At 43.6% G+C, this 20,844-nt stretch overlaps 1 protein-coding gene across 1 annotated transcript; it reads left to right on the plus strand.

Moving 5' to 3' along the window:
* Nucleotides 1-4,244: 4,244 nt before the first annotated feature.
* Fam240a (family with sequence similarity 240 member A) lies at nt 4,245-14,683 on the plus strand. The gene is made up of 2 exons (XM_027932073.1): nt 4,245-4,396; nt 14,593-14,683. Exons 1-2 carry the CDS (start codon nt 4,251-4,253, stop codon nt 14,681-14,683), a joined length of 237 nt encoding a protein of 78 aa, XP_027787874.1. The 5' UTR covers nt 4,245-4,250.
* The last annotated feature ends 6,161 nt before the right edge of the window (nt 14,684-20,844 follow it).

The following is a 20,844-nucleotide window of genomic DNA, read 5'->3' on the forward strand; positions in this document are numbered from 1 at the left end:
ATTTCAGTGTAGTTTTTTTGTTGTTGTTGTTTGTTTTTTTGGAGGGGTACCAGGGATTGAACTCAGGGGCACTCGACCACTGAGCCACATCCCCAGCCCAATTTTGTATTTTATTAGAGACAGGGTCTCACTGAGTTGCTTAGCGCCTTACTATTGCTGAAGCTGGCTTTGAACTTCAGATCCTCCTGCCTCAGTCTCCCCAGCCGCTGGGATTATAGGCGTGGGCTACCACGCCCAGGCTTCAGGGTAGTTTTGATTGTTTTGATTCGTGTTCCCCTGAGTGCTAAGGACATTGACAATATTTTCATGTATTTGTTGGCCATTTTGAGAATTGTCTGTTTAGTTCATTAGCCTGTTTATTGATCAGGGTACCAGGTTGCCTTGAGACTCAGCTAGGGATAACAGAGAAAAAAAATGGAAAGCTCAGCATCACTCAATAGTGATTAAGACTCTGATCCTCTTCCCCAGTCCACCTCCTACTGTCCCTATTAGTGCCCTCACAGGGCTGCAGCATGTGCTCTGTGCAGACTTGGGAGCTGCGGTGTGTTTTCCTTACACCTAACCCAGAAATGGAACTCTTCCCTTCAACTTAAGTTATGATCATAAAGAAAAATTCAAAAAGTGATTAAACTTTTAAACTTTTTTTAAAATCCTGAAAAATAGTCAGGCACAAGCCTGTAATCCCAGTGACTCAGGAGGCTGATGCAGGAGGATCCTGAGTTCAAGGCCAGCCTCAGCAACTTAATGAGGTCCTAAGCAACTAACGAGACCCTGTCTCAAAATAAAAAATAAAAAAAGGGCTGAGGATGCGACTCAATGGTTAAGCGCCCCTGGGTTCAATCCCCAGTACCAAAAAAATAAATAAATAAAAATTGGGGAAAATAATCACAAAATAGTTGCTTTCATGAGGTGCTGTCTATGCACGAAGCACGTTGGCAGCTATGCACCTTTTGCTGGTCTCAAAGGAGCCACTCTGGCCAAAAAGTCTGAGAATGATCAGTGTAAGCCAAAACTCTTTAAAAAAAATATCCAATTCCTTAATTTGACTTTAATGCTCTATGTAACCTGAGACTTGAGAAATTAAACTGCTGGCACAGCACTGGGCCTCCAGAGGGACAAACGTTCCTTTGTCTTGTTTGGATCACTAAACTTTAGTGGGACCCTCATGCGTCATAGATGCCTCACAGACGGTCAAAGTCCAACAAGTTTTGTTGAGTTGAATTAATGTGACTGTGTAATCATTAATTGATTTTGGGACACGAAGTTCATAATTGTCATTGAGGTTAACGCTGATTCTCCTGATATAGCTGCCGTCTGGTAGATGGTGTTCTTGGCTAAAGAGGTCCAAGGGGTTAGAACTATTTATCTAGGATAATCCCCCGTTTCCAAAGGGCTTTCCAATGACAGTCTCCTCATCACTTCTGCAAGGTGGAGCAGTGGTCCCCATCCTAGAGACCGTTCTCACAGAAACACACGTTCCCTGTGGAGGAATGAACGGGCTGAACCCTCATGAGGAGATGCTGACAGAATCTCCCAGGACGTTAGATAGAGTCGGGGATCTTGGATGAATCTCTAGTCCAAAGACAGAAGAATTTTTTTTTCTACCTTTATGGAGGCATAGTTTAAGGGTAATAAAACTCCCTCTTTTTAAGTGCACAGTCTGAGAATTTTTAGAGAAGGCAGACATGTATGTAATCATCATTACAAACAAGATCCAGGACATGTCCATCACCTTAAGAAGTGCCCCAGGCCGCTCTGCGGTCAGTCTCTTCCCCCATCCCTACCCTAAATGAGCCCATGTCTGCTTCTGTGTCTGGCCCAGCAGGTCCCTCAGGCCTCGCCCAGGCCATTCCGGCTCCTGGTTACTCTACTCCCTCGGTCCACTTGTCCTTCCCCTAAAAAGTCCTGAAACCTCTCAGACCAAGTCAGGGACTTTCCTCATGCTCCCCGGCCCCAGCAGCTGTCCCACGAAGTTCCAGTGCCTGTGACAAGTCTGTATCCACTTCGTTCTCCATTATACCTGAAGTCACTGGAGGGGAGACCCTGCCTACTCCCAGAGTCAGCCCTTGAGGATGCGGAGGAGAGGGGCTCTAGATATCTTTAGTGTTTTCTTTCTGCCTTCTTTTTTTATGATTTTCCAAAAGTGATTTTCTAAAGTTGACATTACTTTTGTTTCCTGGAAGCTATAAAATTGATAACAGCAGCTGCTACAGTTCTGCTCATAATGAGGACCATGGGGGAGGGGAGAAAGGAAGACAAGGTGTTTGTCTAAAAATGAAATGTGCGTTTTCTTGGAGAAGATCTCACTTATTTTCACCATCGTGTCACCAGAATTTTCTAGCAAAACAACTGGTTAGGTGGTAACGTGACCTAGTAGAGGGAGGTAGAGAGGGATGTCAACCTTCAGCCCAGGGAGAACCCTGCTATTCCTTGGAAAGACACACTTCTTCCTTCTTCTACACATGGGACACATCCCAATGTCCTGGCATAGCAGGGCTCACCTTGTAAAGGACACAGGGATAAAAGCTCTTACCAAATGCTCTTTCTGGGCATGGACCCGTGGCAGGATTGTTAAACCTAGATTTCTGCCCTGTCATCTAAGGATTACTAAGTGGTGACCAACAGGCCAGGGATAGAGATAAATGATTCTTGGTCACGTACCCAAGAAGATGAACACTCACTATTATGGATGAATAGGGAAAATTCATGCTAATTTGCGGTGTCAGTGTTTTCAATTCACTTCGGCTGGTGATGTCCCTAAGCCAGACAATGGTCTGAGATAATCAAAGGGCCAAGACCAAGTTCTTTAATCATAGGTTGAGCAACCCTGATTTAAAATCCCAGATCCAAAATGCTCCAAAATCCAAACCTTTTTGAGCGCTTCCAGGATACCACAAGTGGAAGATTCCATACCTTGAAATTTTGTTTCATGCACAAATTTATTTAAAATATTATATAAAATTACCTTCAAGCTATGTGTATAAGGTATATATGAAACATAAATGAACATCACATTTTGACTCGGGTCTTAGTCCCCCAAATATTCTATTATGTATTTGTAAAGATTCCCAAATCCCCCCCCCCCAAAAAAAAAATCCCAAATCCAAAACACTTCTGGTTCCAAACATTTTGGATGAGGGATAGTCAATCCCTCTATTTATTCAGAATTTTACAAATTGCAAACTTTTCACATTTGTGATCAAATATGAATTTGAGAGAAATTTTAAAGATGAGTAATTTGGTGCCCAAAGAATTTTTGTAATGAGTACAAGGTACAAGGTCAGTGGGGACACAGGACTGGAGAAGCCATCTGGCTTCAAACCCATCTCTTCTCCTCCCCTGTTCCACTGTCCTGGTCACTCAGAAAACCATGCTTCACCACTGAGCTGCATTCCCAGGTCTTTTATCTTATTTATTTATTTATCTATTTATTTACTTTTGAGACCAGGCTTGCCAAGATGCCAAAGCCGACCTTGAACTTGCAACCTTCCTGCCTCCGCCCCTTGAATCATTGGTATTACATGCATGCACCACCATGCCTGGCTTCAGTCCCTGGTTTTTGATCTGTCTGCTGAACTCACTGAGTCCTGGTACTTGGGCAAAGTTTCTTCATGTCGAATAGAGAGCATTTTGATCATTTGACATATATAATTCCACATGCAAGCACTAGCACGTGTACAAATGGTCACACATGTGTGCATGCAGGTGCAGCTCAAAGCAGCTTGCTCTGGGTGTGTTAGACATTGGGGTCCCTGTAATAAAGGGCTTGAAAACTTTCAAATGTATATACTTTCATGCCCTTGCCAGTTCTCACTGGGACACCACAAGCAGTTTCTGTAATTCCTCAAATGTCCCCCATCGTGAGGAAGGTCCCACCCATCTCACCAGAATGCTGCCATGGCTGAGGGGGTCCAAGGTGCACAAATTAGTGGTACACACACCTGCCAGTAAACAGCTGAGGAATGATTCTTCCTGAAGGAGGAAGGAAGGACAGGGGGTTTGCCAATGACCGTTCCTGGCCCACCTGTTCAGGTATGGGCCACCTTCCACTTGCATCGATGTCTCAGGTATCCTGACAACAAGAACAGGGAGTGGTGAGCCGAGCCTTGTCATGCCCCTCACAGAGGTCCTGTGGCTGGCCAGGGTCTCCCTGGTGGAAATCGTGGGTCTGAATTATCACGGACTCTGTACCCAGGAGAGCCGAGGGCTCCTGTTTTACAGGGTTTGGCTGCTCTTTTCTTTTCCAGGGGATGAACAATCAGTACGCCCGCCGCCGGGAGGTCTTCTGCGGGAACACCTGCCACGATCTCAAGCGCTTTTGGGAAAGAGAGATTGGCAAACAGACCTACTACAGGGAGTCGGAGGAATATCGTCTGGGAAGGAGCGCACTGAGAAAGTAGGTGGCCTGGTTGTCTTTTTTCTTTTTGGTACAAGGGAGTGAATCCAGGGGTGCTTAACCACTCAGCCACATCCCCAGCCCTATTTTTTTTTTTTTTTTTTGTATTTTATTTAGAGACAGAGTCTCACTGAGTTGCCTAGGGCCTCACTAAGTTGCTGAGATTGGCTTTGAACTCCTGATCCTCCTGCCTCAGCCTCCCGATCGGCTGGGATTACAGGCGAATGCCACCACACCTGACTGTTTGTCTATTTTTTAAAAATTAATTTGTCTTTCTTAAAATAGGCTTTCTTTTTAGATCAATTTTACACTCTCAGCCAAATTAAGCAAAAAATACAAAGGGTTTCCATGTAGCCCTTGCTGCCCCCAACACACAACTGCCCTACTATCAACATCTGCAGCATCTGCAAGGGACCACCCGGGTGACAATCCTCAACTCTTCGTTGACTCCTCATTATCACCATATTAGTTTGTAAAAGCAAAAATCGATTTCTCCAGAATGCCAGATGGGCATTCCAGAGAATGTAATTATTTACGTTTTCCATACATGTGGTCCTTTGATACTGAAAATTAAAGAAACTCTCTCCTTTGTCGCTATTACACTGTGGGAGCTGAGATGACACATGTGTCTATGAAAAACAGTCCCACAAAGGAAACGGAGCCTGATTCCAGTGTTATCCGAGTGGTGACACTGGAGGGTGCAGTTCCTAGAATACGGCTGGCAGGGGCTAGGGGTCCCCTGTGACATGCAGACAAGGGCAGATCACCGTGAATCTGCAGGCTCACTGCCCTCAGGCATGTTATGTCCCAGGCTGCAGAGGGGGACCGGGTTCTCTGTCTCCTCAAAGGGAAACAGCTCCACCAACTGTATTTGCTGAGGCTCTTGCTTTCTGGTAGTATAGGTGGTGGGACCTTGTGCTGTCCATGTGGCCAGGCCCTTGGCTGCACAGTTGCTAGGCTGGGAACATGCACGAATTCACGTGTTAACCTCACTGTTGCTCTCCAGCCCCAGCCCTCCAGAGGAATCCGCTTTCTCCTCCGAGACACCTGCTCAGCCTTAACCCCTGACACCATCCTATCTGCTCTAGTGCAGGTCAGGGCATCTCACCCCCAGACTCTTGGAGAAACTGAGTTGGTGTCAATCATTCCTTCATCTCTGTCATCTTTCCCCCAGGCCAGGCCACTCAGTGAGGCTTCAATGAGTCCTACAGCTTGAGTGTGCCCTCAAATGAAGTGAGACTGGCCAGAGGACAATGCAGAAACCAAAGGCTCCCAGCCAGGCACAAACTTGGGGTGAACAAAATTGGCAGTTTGTTACAGCATTAAAAATAATGCAGCAGCCGGGCACCATGGCACACGCCTATAATCCCAGCGACTCAGGAGGCTGAGGCAGAAGGATCCTGAGTTCAAAGCCAGCCTCAGCAACTTAGCGAAGCACCTAGCAACTCAGTTGTCCCGTCCAGCAGGACACATCAACGTGTGGGGGCCAAATGTCCTGTCCGGGGGCCAAATGTCCCGTCCGGCAGGACACATCAACGTGGGCAGCGAACCTAGATGGGGAGGAATGAAGGGACAAGAGACACGAAAGGTGACAGCAAGACAGGTGTCTGATCAAGCTGCAAACTTTTATTGTTCACACAGGGGTATTTATATGCTGGGGATGGGGAAGCTCTCTAATCAATAATTGCTGGATATGGGTGGTAAAACTGCCAGGTGCAAGATGTCTGATGATCCTGATAACCGCAGGATGTTCCAGGGAGATAGGTGGCTGCAGGATGCCTCCCAGGCAGGATGTCTCCCAGGGGGGTGTCAGGCTAATCTTTGAAGGAGAATTTCCTTCTAGTCTCTGACACTCAGTGAGACTCTGACTCTAAATAAATTACAAAACAGGTCTGAGGGTGGCCCAGTGGTTAAGCACCCCTGGGTTCAATCCCTGGTACCAAAATAATAATAATAATAATAATAATAATAATAATAATAATAATAATAATGCAGCATCTCTCTATGCATGTAAGAAATAACTGTAAGGTAATTGTATGTGACAGAAAACTAACCTATTTATCCTCCACTCTTCCAATTTGAATCCTGTAGCTTGGCTCCACAGGGGTCCCAGTTCCACCTCCGCTCTATGTTGTCCCTTCTCAAAATGGCAAGATAGTCCCAGATCATTAGGCTTTGGGAGGCTCCACTATGAAAAGGTTCATAAGGGACAGAGCATGGGGCTGGTCTAGGTCAGGGCTCAGGGGTGTTAGTTCTCCTCTCTCCACTGCGCTCCCGCTTAATCCAGGGTCAAATCTAGCAGCAGCAGGACGTGAAAAGATGACATCCTTGGAGGAGAAAATCACAACGAAAGTGAAAAGAGCGACTGAGGGCGAGAGCAGGCGCAGAACAGGGGTTAAGAGCAAGACCCTCTGCAGCAGGCTGCCTGGGTCACCCCCAAGGTCTCTACCAGATCTCCCTGTGTCCCTGTTTCCTTGCTTTTTTTTGGTACTGGGGATTGAACTCAGGGGCACTCAACCACTGAGCCACATCCCCAGCCCTATTTTGTATTTTATTTAGAGACAGAGTCTCACTGAGTTGCTTAGGGCCTCGTCATTGCTGAGGCTGGCTTGGAACTCCCACTCCTCCTGCCTCAGCCTCCCGAGCTGCTGGGATTACAGGCGTGCACCACCGCGCCCGGCTCCTCACTGTTTTTCATAGAGAAACAGACACTAGTAGTGGAGGAACGCTGAGGAGTTACTTTCTTTTATTACTGTGGGGTAAAGGAGTGTGCCCTGGAGCTTCCTTCCTTAGTAGATGAAGCATTCCAGCTACTCACATGCACAGGTGTAGCACACGAACAGTCCCCATTTTGGAACTGGTCTGGGAGTCAACACAGATGCCACCAATGCAGAATCTGAGTGTTCCTTTCTGCAGTTCCAGAAAGGAACTGGTTCTGTCATCCTTAGGGTACAGCTGCTTGTAGAGCTGGCACGCAGATGTGTAGGCTTGCTGGAATTGCCAGCCTGTACTCCGAAATCTGGCTCTACAGGTACCTAGCAATGTACCCACCACCTGACATCTTTCAAGCTAAGGAGAACTGGGCAAAGAGAGAGGAATGGAGAAGAGCATCCTAGGCTGAAGACGTGGCATGTGAAAATGACCTGAGGCAGTGAAGGAATTTGCTACATAAGTGGAACAGAAAAACAGTCATTTTGATAATTTTCTCTGTATTCCCCAAAGTCTCTGCTGCAATGCTGAACATATAGTATATGCTCAGGAATTATGTGATTGATTGGATTCAAGAGAACTACAAAATCATCTCTCTTATGGGTCTTTGCTGCTTACTCTGTGCCCAGGACTCTTTACCCCAATCTTGACCTTCCCTGTAGGACTGGAAACTAGGCTACCACCCCCATCAGTTTTCCCTCAGCTGACCACTCCTCCTAGGTGATCCTTGATCCCTTTGTCCTGTGTCCTCTGGCTAGGTTCTGTCAACAGGAGGTGAGAGGACAGGAGGGAAATTCCACCCATTTCCTCCCAATGTCCTTCCTGCTCTGGGTCCTGTTTCCTGGAGGTGACTTCATCCTTTCTGTAACACAGCTCCTGCCAGAGGTCCTACCTCCATGGCTCCAGGCTCCAGGCTCCAGAGCATAAATGAGAAAGGACTGAGAAATAAATGATTAGCACTTGGGAACATCTAGTGAACATAAATCACATATAAACCATGATCAAAGTCTGCTAACATCAAAATAGAGATAAAATAAGATGGTTGTCCATCATATCACCCATGAACTAGTCTTGCCAAAAAGAAGGAGGAGGAGGAGAACCTGTATCTAACCAAGCCTCTAGTTCTACCACCAACTGACAGGATATGCAGGAGATGAGTGGTTCTGATCACCACAGGTATACAGTCAACAAGATCCAGCCTCTGCAAGCTCTAAAGAACAATTTGATTTCAGAAAAATTGGCAGGGAAGGGGAAGAAGGATGAGGGAGAACCAACATATTAAAAGAAACTTAACAGATAGAGCAACAACCAGGAATATATGTTCTTTATTTGGATCTTGATGGAACCAACCAAACTGTTAAAAATTGTAAGAAGCTGGGCTCAGTGGCACATGCCTATAATCTCAACGGCTGGGGAGGCTGAGGCAGGAAGATCAGAAGTTCAAAGCCAGCTTCAGCAATGGGAGGCACTGAGCAACTCAGTGAGACACTGTCTCTAAATAAAATACAAAATAGGGCTGGGGATGTGGCTCAGTGGTTGAGTGCCCCTGAGTTCAATCCCAAGTACCAAAAAATAAATAAAAATAAAATTATAATATAATCAAGGGTTTCAACTGACTTGATACTTTATGAAATCAAGTACTTCTGATTAATTTTGCAAGAGTGATGATGGCAAGGTAGTTTCCTTTTTAAAGAGTTCTTGTAAGGACAAACTACTGAATATAGTTACCATACCAAATTATTTACAGCATGTGTGTGTGTGTGTGTGTACACGCGCGCATGTGCAGATGAGTATTTCTTGCTGAGTTATTTCCAGATGAAATTAAATGATGTCTGGGTTTGTGTTTAAAATGCAGGGTAAGGAAGATATGGGAAATAAGATCATCCATGAGCTATTAAAGCTGGGAGTGGGGGTGGATACAAAGGAATTCACTATTGCTAGCCTCTACTTCTTTATGTGCTTGAAATATTGTGTAATAAAGGATAGTTTAAAAATGTTATCTTGGGGGAAAAAGAGTACCATTTCCCTTCCTCCTCACTACCTCTGTACAATCCAAGTTCCATCCATTTCTTCTTCATATATTTTAAAGCTATATTATGAGGTATATGAGGTTTAGAATGGTAATATCTTTTTGCTGAAGCAAACCTTTTCATTAGGCAATGAGTCTCTTTATCTCTGACAATGTTCTTTTGTTCAAAAGCTTTTTTACCAACTATTAATATTATCACATTTACTTTATTTTTATGAATATTTTCCTTACATATTTTTTTTTGGTACCAGAACTTGAACCCAGGGGCATTTAACCCCTGAACAACATCCCCATCTCTTTTAATTTCTCTCTCTTTCTCTCTCTCTCTCTTTCTTTTGTCAGGGTTTTGCTAAGTTGCTTAGGGCCTTCCTAAGTTGCTGAGGCTGGCCTCGAACTTGCCATCCTAGTCAAATTTATCCCTTCTGAGTCGCTGGGATGACCGACTTGCGCCACCAGCTCTACCTGTTTTAAACAGCATGTACTTGCATTTGAGTTTTTCCAATTGGACATTTTTAGACATTAATTGCCAGATTTAGTCCTTTTATATTTATTTTAAATGATGTGTTTTTACCATCTTAAGAGTATTTAATTTCATTTTCTTCTTTCTCTATTTTTTATTCTTATTTTTTCCTTCAATATCCGTATCTCCCTAACAAGATGAGAACTATTTCAAAATTTCTTCTCTTATGTTTATTATTTTATCTTTTCTATTTTCTTTGGGTTTATTCTTCTACAAAGAAGCTCCCAATTTTTATCAAGTCTGGTTTATCCAAAACATTTTTTTTCTTTAATGGATTTTGTTTCGGGGGTTGTATCTAAGAAGTCTTTTCCTATCTTAAGGTCACAAAGATTATCTTCTATGTTGTATTTCTAGAATTTTTAAGGTTGTTAAGTCTTACATTTGGGTTAATAATTCATTTTGATTTTTTCCCCATTGCTGGAGCTCAAATCCAGGCCTTGCAAGCACTCTACCCCTGAGCTACATCCAGCCCCTTGACTTTTTAATATAACATGAGGTGTGGATTGAAGTTCACTTTTTGCATATGGATATCCAGTGGTTCCAACATCATTCATTGAAAAAATTATCCTTTCTCCACTGCATTTTCCTTGCTCATTTGTTGAAAATCAATTACTCAAGTACATATGGGTCTATTTTTGATCATTTGTGTGACCATTGTGTTAATTATTTGAATTTACAATAATAGTCAGGTAATATAAATCTTAACACTTTTTCTTTTTAAAGTTGTTTTTGCTATTCTAGGTTCTTTGCACATCCATATTAATTTTAGAAGCAGCCTGTCAATTTCTATTATTTAAATAAGTCTGCTAGGTTTAATTTGGATGGAGTTGAACCTATAGATCAACTTGAGAAAAATTGATGTTTTAATAATATATAGTTTTTGAGAGATGAACATGATATATTTTTCCCTTTATTCTGGTCTACTGTAATTGGTTTACAGTTTTCAGAATAAAGATCTTATACATCTTTTGTCAAATTTCTCCCTATTTCATATTTTTGTCATTATTTGATTTACTAAAATTTCAATTTTTGATCATTTCTTTGAATGGTAGGCTATTTAGAGTTGTGTTCTTTATTTTCAAATATTAGGGGATTTTCCAGATAGCTTTCTCTTACTGATTCTAACTTAATTATTGTGGTCAAAGAACATACATTGTATGAATTGAATTATTTTAACTTTATTAAGACTTGTTATATGGCCCAGAATATTTTATACTCATAAATATTCCACGTCCATTTGAAGAGAAAATGTCTGTTCTGCTGCTATTGGGTTCTGTTCTATAAATGTCAATCATGTCAAGTTGGTTGATAACAGTGTTTGAATGTTCTGTATCCTTATTGGGTTCTTTGCTATTTTTTTATTGACTGTTGAAACATGAATATTCAAATCTCTGACTATAATTGTGGATGGGCCTATTCTTGAAGTTCTGTCACATTTTGCTTCATTTATTTTGAATCCCTGTTATTGGGCACTCTCGCCTATGACCAACGCAGATAAGACGACTGGGTTTAAAAGAGTTGGCTGCAACATTAAACTAAGAAAGTGGAGAAAAATCATGCAACACAGACATAGTTTTTCAGATGGAGGGAGGGATGGCTCTGTGGCCTTAGGGGTCAGCTTCCATACTGGAAAGAACACTGGAAATAAAGAGTGTGAGCCCAGAATCCCTTTATTTTATAGCGGGGAGCATCAGAGGGTGATATGGTTTTAAGGGTGGAGTCTTGCTTCATAATGTCTGGTGGGCAGCAGATTGATTGACATCTTGGTGAGTCACACCCATCTCAGGTGCTGTGCGGGATCTTAGGTAGAGCTGGAGGGGGAGGCATACCTACATCATGCCATCAATCCCTTGACAGGGAGTTCGCAGTGCCAGGCCTGTCCCCTCCAGAGGCTACTATGTGCAACACAATCCACACACAGCCCATGGACGACTCATGACAGGGTACATAAAAGTTGAGGACATTTATGTTCTCTTGGCAAATTAACCCCTTTATTAGGAAACAAACTTCTCTCTAGTATTATTCTTTGCTTAAAATCTACTCTGTCTGATATTAATATAACCACTACAGATTTCTTGCATTAGGGTTGACATGATATTTTTCCATCCTTTATCTTAAAACTTACCAGTCTTTAAAGTGGATGTCTTTTTTTTTCAAGTATGATTCATTTTTATTTTATTTTTATTTGTTCTAATTAGTTCTACATGATAGCAGAATGCATTTCAATTTGTTGTACACAAATGGAGCACAACTTTTCATTTCTCCAGTTGTACATGATGTAGAGTCGCACCACATGTGCAGTCACATATGTACCTAGGGTACATTACCTAGGGTAATGATGTTCATCTCATTCCACCATCGTTCCTGCCCCCATGTCCCCTCCCCTTCCCTCTCTCCCCTTTGCCCAATCAAAGTTCCTCCATTCACACCCTCCATCCCCTATGGATCTGCATCCACTTATCAGAGAGAACATTCGGCCTTTGGTTTTTTGGGATTGGCTAACTTCATTTAGCATGATATTCTCCAAGTCCATCCATTTACCTATAAATGCCATAATTCTATTCTCTTTTAATGCTGAGTAATATTCCATTGTGTATATGTACCACGGTTTTTTTATCCATTCATCTGTTGAAGGGCATCTAGGTTGGTTTCACAGTTTAGCTATTGTGAACTGAGCTGCTATGAACATTGTTGTGGCGGTGTCACTATAGTATGCTGATTTTAAGTCCTTTGGGTAAAGACAGAGGAGTGGGATAGCTGGGTCAAATGGTGGTTCCATTCCAAATTTTCTGGGGAATCTCCATAGTGCTTTCCATAGTGGTTGCACCAATTTGCAGTACCACCAGCAATGTATGAGTGTACCTTTTTCTCCACATCCTTGCCAACATTATTATTGCTTGTATTCCTTGATAATTGTCATTCTGACTGGAGTAAGATGAAATCTTAGGGTAGTTTTGGTTTGCATTTCTCTAATTACTAGAGAAGTTGAACATTTAAAGTGGGTTTCTTGTAGGCAACACAGATTTGGATATGACTTTTTTTATATCCAATTTGGCAATCTTTACATTTTAATTGGATTGCTTACACCATTAACATTAATTGGAGTGATTTGGTTTAAATCTACCATCTTGCTATTTATCTTCTATTTTATTTCTCTCATCTGTTCTTTATCTCATCTCTCTCTCTTTAGGCCTTCTTTTGAATTAACTGGATACTTTTTGTGATTTTATTTTCGCAACGCCCCCCCCCCACACACACACACAGGGTCTCACTATGCTGCCAAGCTGGTTTTAAATACCTGTGTGGAGAGCCATTCTCACATGTGACTGGGCAACTCCTGGTTTGGGTCTGAGGCGTTCTGGCTGTGTCGGAGCTTTCCCGGTCCTCTCCTGATGAGAGAACCCGTCCCAGTGGGGGTGTGACTGACCACTGACCTCGGGGGCCAATCACTGACCCTGAGCTTGGAGTGCGGCCCCCCTCAACCTTCATTGGATGGAATTCTCCCCTGAATTTCTTGTTCCCCAATAAAAGGCTACTCCCTGGTGTGCTCGCTCTCTCTCTCTCCTGCTAGCCCTGAGTAATCCTTGCTGCCCTACCGGGCGGTTCGAGGTAAGAACCAGAGAGGGGAGCTGTCTCGGACCTGGTCATAGAAAAAGGTAACTGAGTCTGTGTGTTTTATTTCGATCTCGCTAGCTAACTTTTATGCCAAGAACCTCATTAATGAAACCAGTGCGCTGGCCGCATGGTGGATACCTGGTTCAAGTGGTCCTCTGACCTCAGCCTCCCAAGGGCTGTACAACAGAGGTGTGCCACCACACCCAGCTAATCTGTTAAGCTTTTTAGTTATAGCTATTTGTTATTTTGGTGGTTGCTTTAGCATTTACAGTATCTACCTTTCCCTTATCATGTCTACCTTCAGGAGATACTTCATCGGGCCCCAGGTAGTATATAAAACCTTACTCTGGAAAATTCCCATTTCTCCCCTCCTGGTCTTTGGGCTATTGTACAAAGTACAGTTTTGCCTTCATAAATATTATAAGCCCCACATTACATCACTAACAGTTTTTTCTCAACAGTCAATGAGCTTTTCAAGAGATTTAAACAGTAAGGAAAGGGTCATTGGCCTGTCCCAGGGAGCTGCTTTTCAGGTGCTCATCGTTCCACTGTGTAGCCCCAGATTTCTGTTTGGTGGCATTTTCCTTCTGTTTGAAGGACCTTCCTTTCCTTCTGTCCAAAGGACTTCACTGCATGACCACCGTGGCATGTAGACAGTCTACTGCCGAAGTTGTCTTCAGTGGTATGGCCTCACTCAGTTGCCAGGACTTGGCCTTAAACTTTTGATCCTCCTTCCTCAGCCTCCCAAGTCGCTGGGATTACAGGTGTGTGCCACCACACCGGGCTCTCAGTCTGTTTTTGAAGAATAGCTTTGCTGTGCCAAGAATTCTAGATGGACAGAGCTTCTTGCTCCTGTAGGTTGTATTTTCAAAGGAAAATTTCAGAGGATCTAGATTAAAATCCTGGGAACAGAAAGTCCGTTCACTTTCACTTGTGTACTAGATGTATCCAAGCACATATTTAATTAAATCTTCAGGTCTGAGTTCATGGCGGTGGCGCACACCTGTCATCCCAGCAACTCGGGAGGCTGAGGCAGGAGGATGGCAAGTTCAAGGCCAGTCTCAGCAACTCAGTAAGGCCCTAAACGACTTAGCAAGATCCTGTCTCAAAAGATAAAAAGGACTGGGGAGGTAGTTCAGTGGTAAAGTGCCTCTAGGTTCAAACCCGAGGGCCTAAATAAATAAATCACTCTGCAGGTCCTCTGCATGCCCTTTGAACTCCCAACCACACACACCATTGCAGGGGGTACAGGGAAAGCAGCAACCCCCATCAACAGCCGTGGAGATGAATGCCGGGCTGTGTGTGTTTTGTTTCTATTTTCAGGCTTAGAGAAGAATGGAAGCAGAGGCTGGAAACAAAGCTAAGGCTACGGAACAATCCAGACGAGACTGAAAGGCGGGCAAATGTTGGCTGAGAGCTTCCTGCTCCACTGACCACAGAGGACACAAAGCACTGAGGTCACGCTGCTGGAAGTCAACTCAAATCCCCAAGTCCCTTTGCCTTGCGGTTGGATCCCTGCGAGGGGGTTCCCTGCCAATCCTCTCCCAATGCGCATGCGCCTCATTTGCCGAGTCAGTCTTCTCCGTGTCGGGGGCAAGTTTTTATTCCAAGTGGCTCTGAAGATGAGCTTATTTATAATCAAGGCTTCAGGCAGCATTCTTAACTTTTACATAATTATCTTCTAATTTTTTAAAAAGCCCCACCTATTTCAACTTCTTAGCATCCCAGAAGGGGTTCCCAACCTTCATGGTCAGAGTATAAACATGGTCCAGGGGCTGGGGAGATAGCTCAGTTGGTAGAGTGCTTGCCTCACACACCAAAAATAAATAAATGAATAATAAATAGAAATGGCACAGGAGTTTCACTCCACCATCCCGCCTAGGAAACAACTGTTTCAGGTAATCCTTTCTCTTGTTCTCTTTCGATGCAAAGAGAAATCGCACCTCTCTGCAGAAATAAAGATAATTTCAATAGTCATAAATAAGGTTTGAAAATACATTGATCTTTGTATGAATTTGTTTTCAAAAAAATTGTCTCTCAATACTATCAGGATCGTTTTAATACAATTCAGTGTCTTGGTGTCCCCAGTGTATGCATTTCATCCACGGCTTTAATTAAATGCATGTGTTTGCAGTGGTGAGCTCTCTATCAGCTCAGACAAACGAATGTGTAGCCATCCCAATAGAGGGCGTACCACACAGCTTCTGGACTGTCACTCCCTAGCCATCTCTCAGGTCTAGAAGCATCAGTGCCAATGGCAGCTGGGTCTGGGAAACAATCTCTACCCAAGGGAAGGGGACAGAGAGAGGCATGGTGGGCACTTCTGGATATTGCCAGTTGTGCATGGTCCCTCAGGCTTTATGAACACAGGGGCAATGTGACTAATGCTACCAGGAGCTCCTCTGGTTTGCTTCACATAGAAATTCCAACTTAATCCTCACCGAAACACATACGCAAGCATTGTTATCATTACACATTTTTTTAGTAGGTGAGTATAACGATGCTTTAAAAAGTTTTGTAAGATAACCACAGAATGAATTAGTGAAAGAGCCGGGATTCAAAGTCAATTCTAACTACAAAGCCAGTTCCCATCAAATCATGATACCACCCATAAGTCCTTGTTTCAAAAGATTTGTGCTCAGCAGTAGTGTTTTCTCATTAAATATAAAAAAATCTACATGTGCTGGGTGAGGTGGCCCACACCTATAGTCCCAGCAGCTCGGAAGGCTGAGACAGGAGGATTGTGAGTTGAAAGCCAGCCTCAGCAACTTAGTGAGGCCCTAAGCAACTCAGCGAGACTCTGTCTCTAAACAAAATAATAACAAAGGGCTGGGGATGTGGCTCAGTGGTTAAAAGTACATGGGTTCAACCCCCAGTACCAAAAAAAAAAAAAAAAATCTACATGCAAGATACATGTTTATACACTGAGAACATATTAATTTCTGTAAATTTTGAGCTGAAGAGTCACAGAATTGCTAGTTGCTCATTCTGAAGGTCTATATCCATGCTATAGGAGATGTCATTAGGTCTCAACTGAACAAAGAATGGGGCACAGTAAAATGTTAGCAAGTATAAGCCCTTTTTCAAATCAAAGAATCCTGGCTCCCTACTCATCTCCCTCATGTCCCGCCTCTCACTTTCTATTTCTCACTTACACTGGATTATTTGTAGAAGGTGGTGTACCTAGATGGTGTAAATGGGATTGAAAATAATTGAATAGATTGCTAAGCTTCTAAGAATGACAAATTTTTGGAGTTAAACAAAGGGAATGCAAATAAGGACACTTTGAAAGCTGATCCTACACTTTATCAAGATCAGAGTGGTTTTTTTTTCCCCTCTAAAAATGCTTTACTAGAAGTTTCTATACCCAGCCCCAACTTCTTCCAACCCCTAATCTCATTATCTCAATAAAAAAAAGTACACTCATCTAGTTACTCAGGTGAAAACCTAGTCACCCCAAACTCTTCTCTCTCTCTCCTGAACCTCTCACAAATACTTCTGCCAGTTTCAAAATGTCAACAACGCCTTCTCAACATTATAAGGTTTACAATCTAAACCTCTGTGCCCTGGTTCAAGGGTGACAGTGATTCAAACACAATTAAATTCATCATCCTTAGTATAAATACTGTTTATAACTCAGTGTCTGCTATCTTCTGGAAGGTCACTTCCTCTGCCCCCAGGAGTTAGGTAGCTTACTCAGAAGAGGTGTAAGAACTGGGGACTAGGAAGGGCCACTCAGGAGACCTCATGGAAGTGGTGCTTTTTAAATGGAGAGCATTATGGAGAAGGAGTTCTGTTCCCAGGTCATTGCATGAACATTCTAGAACTATACTCCCACAGGACACTGTTTAGATATTATGGAAATGGATGTGTCAGCGCCTGTCTGATCTTCTAGGTGGGAGGACACTTGGCAGAACCCTTCTGGTTTCCAGAGCAAAGTACATGACTCCACCAGGTCAGCCTCAGAGAGAAAGATGAACGCATGGCCAAGGGCATGGGGAGTGGGGAGGAGAGGCTTTGGATTAAAAAGCCCATTTCCAGGGGGGAAGGTTTTATTATGGATGTGCTGACAGGTGAGACAATTCATTAGTGTAAAAGGCAGCTAGCTTTTGAAATATTCAAGCAGGCTCTATTCTGCTTCCAGGCAGAATCTGCATTGAAAATACTTTTATTTGTTGGTATATTTGGTAACAAATGTTTTAGATGTTTTTATTTTATTTCAATTCCCTTTTTGTGTGTGTGGCATTGTGGATTGAAACCAGTCGTATTCGACCACTGAGCCATATTCCCCACCCTTTTGTATTTTTCTTTTGAGACAGGGCCTCACTAACTTGCTGAGGCTGGCCTTGAACTTGTGATCCTCCTGCCTCAGCCTCCTGAGTACCTGGAATTACAAGTGGGCATCACCATGCTCAGTCATTTTCGGTGTTTTTGTATCGTACATAAACACTAGAACAGTGAAATCACTCTTTGGGACTGATAACCTCAAGTTAAATTTTCACATCCATCTAGGTGCATGCATGACTTTAAACCTTCAGTTCTAGTCTTTTCTAGGAATTTCGCAGGTACATAACAGAGGATTGGCTTGTTCAAGTCTAAAAAGAGCCTCAGCGGATGAATGAGGCCTGGAAGCCCAGCTCTCAGTCCATCCTGTCTCATTGACTTGGTGTCCTCTTGGGGATCTGAGTGGTCCCAGCTGTTGCCCCAGGAAACCTGGCTGCTCTGGAGAGGAACCGACACTGCTTCCTTTTGTCTCATCAGATAAAGCACCTAGTGGGGGTAGCAGTTAGCTTCGGGAGATCTTGTACGATGCACTGGCCATGAAATCAGGGCTTCAGCTACATGGTGAGGCCGAGGGAAAGGGCCGACAACTTAGGACAGGGCTGCAAGGGCCAGGAAGGTTGCATCTCAGGGGCTCAGAGGATGAATGTGGGAGCGAGAAACATTGGCCGCCTTGGCATCCGGTCCAGCCCTAGGGACTGGAACAACACTCACGTGCTAGAACACAAAACTTCTCTGTTGGGCAGATGAATAGAGAGAGGGCTTGCCTACAGCACACGCCCACTGCTTCCTGAGCAGTTCCCAGGAACTCCATTCAAAGCAGGCCAAGGAGACAGAGCCACACGGCTCTAGGCATGTTTCCTCCTCCCTGAGCAGAGAGCCAGTTTAGCTTTCTGAATTAGTCAACATGAAACGGGGGCGGGGCAGTGGCTGAGTTTTAGAGGTCCTTTTACAAGGCCACATCCCAAGAGGAAACTCCCACCATATCATAACAGCCTGAATGAAGGGCGTTACAGGGCCGGGTGCTTCTGGAACCCTAAACAAGACTGCCCATCCTGCTGTGCCTTGAGCTGCAGACGCACTGCCACATCTCTGTCTGTAGTTTCCCCCGACAAATATAACTTATGCCCTGGGGTGGCTGGGATGATGGCTGGTCCATGCCCCATCTTCACAGTTGGCTCCATTCAAACCTTCCCTGGACCCAGAAGCTATTTTGAGGACAGCTCCTGAGGCCACAGGGAACGTAAAGCAGGAAGACAGTTGGCTACAAAGAAGGCAGAGAGGAAACTGAGGAAAGGCGAGCCACAGAGAGGACAGATAGAGAACTTTCTGGAAAGAGCTGCACCAGGTTTAGAAGAATTCACGTGTGTGTGTGTGTGTGTGTGTGTGTGTGTGTGTGGTGCTGGGGATCGAACTCAGGGCCTCACGCATGCCAGATAAGCAAGCACTCTACCGCTGAGCGACATCCCCAGCCTAGAAGGGTTCACTCTTGATCGTGGTTGTCTCTGTCAGGGGCCAGTCAGGTGTAGAAGAAAGAGAAGGTAGGGTGTACCGTCTTCCAAGTCTGTAAGTAAACCTGCCCTTTCTAGGAACTGAGATTCTATCTCTTTTGAGGTTGTTCCTCTCATGCCAACATCCTTGGAAACATAGTCTGGAACATAGGTAGTCAGTGTCTCTGCTCACAGGAGGCACAGAAATGCTGGAGACCCAAGAAAATGTCTCCCAACAGCATCCACCCCTTGTTTCTGCACTGTCTTGGCTTCTGGTGAATTTCCCCTGAGGCCACTCAGATGTATCTGGCTGGCAGGCCGGGATCACATTCATTTAGTTTGACTGGTAAGTCAACTATGAGCAGGATCTCAAGCAGAAGGATCAAGCCAACCTGCCTGTAGCTATGTTCTCCTGGGTCCTTGATCAGGGTCACTGCTCTGACTACCAACAAACCCCATCCACTATCAGCGTCAGCTTCAGAAAGCCATCTGGATTAAGTATCTGGATGACTTTTCCTCTTGGCCAGGCTTGGCAGGGTGTACTAAAATTGCACAGGCTCCATCTTGGCCTAAAAGGACGAAGTTCAGGGGGATCCTGTCACCTATGACCATGCTGGCCAGAGAGCAGAGGCTGCACCAGAGTTAAAGTGGTGTCATTGACCACTTCTACTAAAACCAGGGGCAGATTTCATACCACTTTCTCTTTTTAAAATTTTTTTGGGGAGAGGGACTGTTACTGGGGATTGAGCCCAAGAACATTCTACCACTGAGCTACATCCCCAGCCCTTTTCCTTTATTATTTTGAGACAGCATCTCACTAAGCTGCCCAGGCTGGCCTTGAACTTGCAACCCTCCTTCCTCAGCCTCCCGAGTCACTAGGATTACAGGTATGCACTACTGTGCCTGGCTAGTGTCAACTCTTGTCTGAAACATTTCCTTATTGCCTAGAAATCCCACACACGACCGTGCATGATGTTTATCCTATTCTTGAATTGTTTCCTAGACTTTGTACCTCATTTCAACAATATATCTCTCTTTTTAGCACTGGTAAATGCCATTTTATTCTCTTATTACTTTTTGTAATTCAGGCATTTGCCCAGATAAAGATAAGTCCTTCCTTAAAGATAAGTGCACATTTACAATAATTACCCAGCTATTTTAGCACATTTGTTCTCCTGTTTACTTTTGATTTAATTTAATTCCATGTTGAAAAAAAGTTCCCAGAAAAAATCTGATTGGAAAGTCTTTATGTGTTATGGTTGGTTTTAGGTTCACCAGACTTAGTGACCTCATGGAGTCTTTGCATCCAACATAGTGGATTGTATTTCCAAGTGTTGAGACTTCTTTTATATCTATCAGAAAAAAAATAGAAATTTCTGTCCCGTATTTCTTGCATACTTTGATAAGCTTAAAATGAAGACATTTCAGATATATAGGTAGTGTACCAGCATCAGTAGGCAGTTATTTATTAGTGAATAGTTAACTGAATGCTGCCATTAATTCTAATCATTTTTCTCATTTTTGCCTTAATATCTGCAAGAGTAATATTTTTTCTCCATCACATTTTTATTATGTCATTTCAGATTCAATCATTGTTAAAAGGTGGCATGGTGGTGCACACCTGTCATCTCAGCTGCTTGGGAGGCTGAAGCAGGAGGATCACGAGTTCAAAGCCAGTCTCAGCAATTTAGCAAGACACTAAGCAACTCAGTGAGATCCTATCTCTAAATAAGATTCAAAAAAAGGACTGGGGATGTGGCTCAGTGGTTAAGTGCCCCTGGGTTCAATCCTCAGTTCCAAAAAA

Source organism: Marmota flaviventris, chromosome 1 (assembly GCF_047511675.1).
Source record: "Marmota flaviventris isolate mMarFla1 chromosome 1, mMarFla1.hap1, whole genome shotgun sequence".
Taxonomy (NCBI): Eukaryota; Metazoa; Chordata; class Mammalia; order Rodentia; family Sciuridae; genus Marmota; species Marmota flaviventris.

Excerpts from the sequence above, each read along its gene's own strand:
- Fam240a (XM_027932073.1), top strand. The coding sequence starts at position 4,251 with ATGAACAATCAGTACGCCCGCCGCCGGGAGGTCTTCTGCGGGAACACC. Across the intron at positions 4,397-14,592 it reads GGAAGGAGCGCACTGAGAAA|GCTTAGAGAAGAATGGAAGC; the intron begins GTAGGTGGCCTG and ends TTCTATTTTCAG.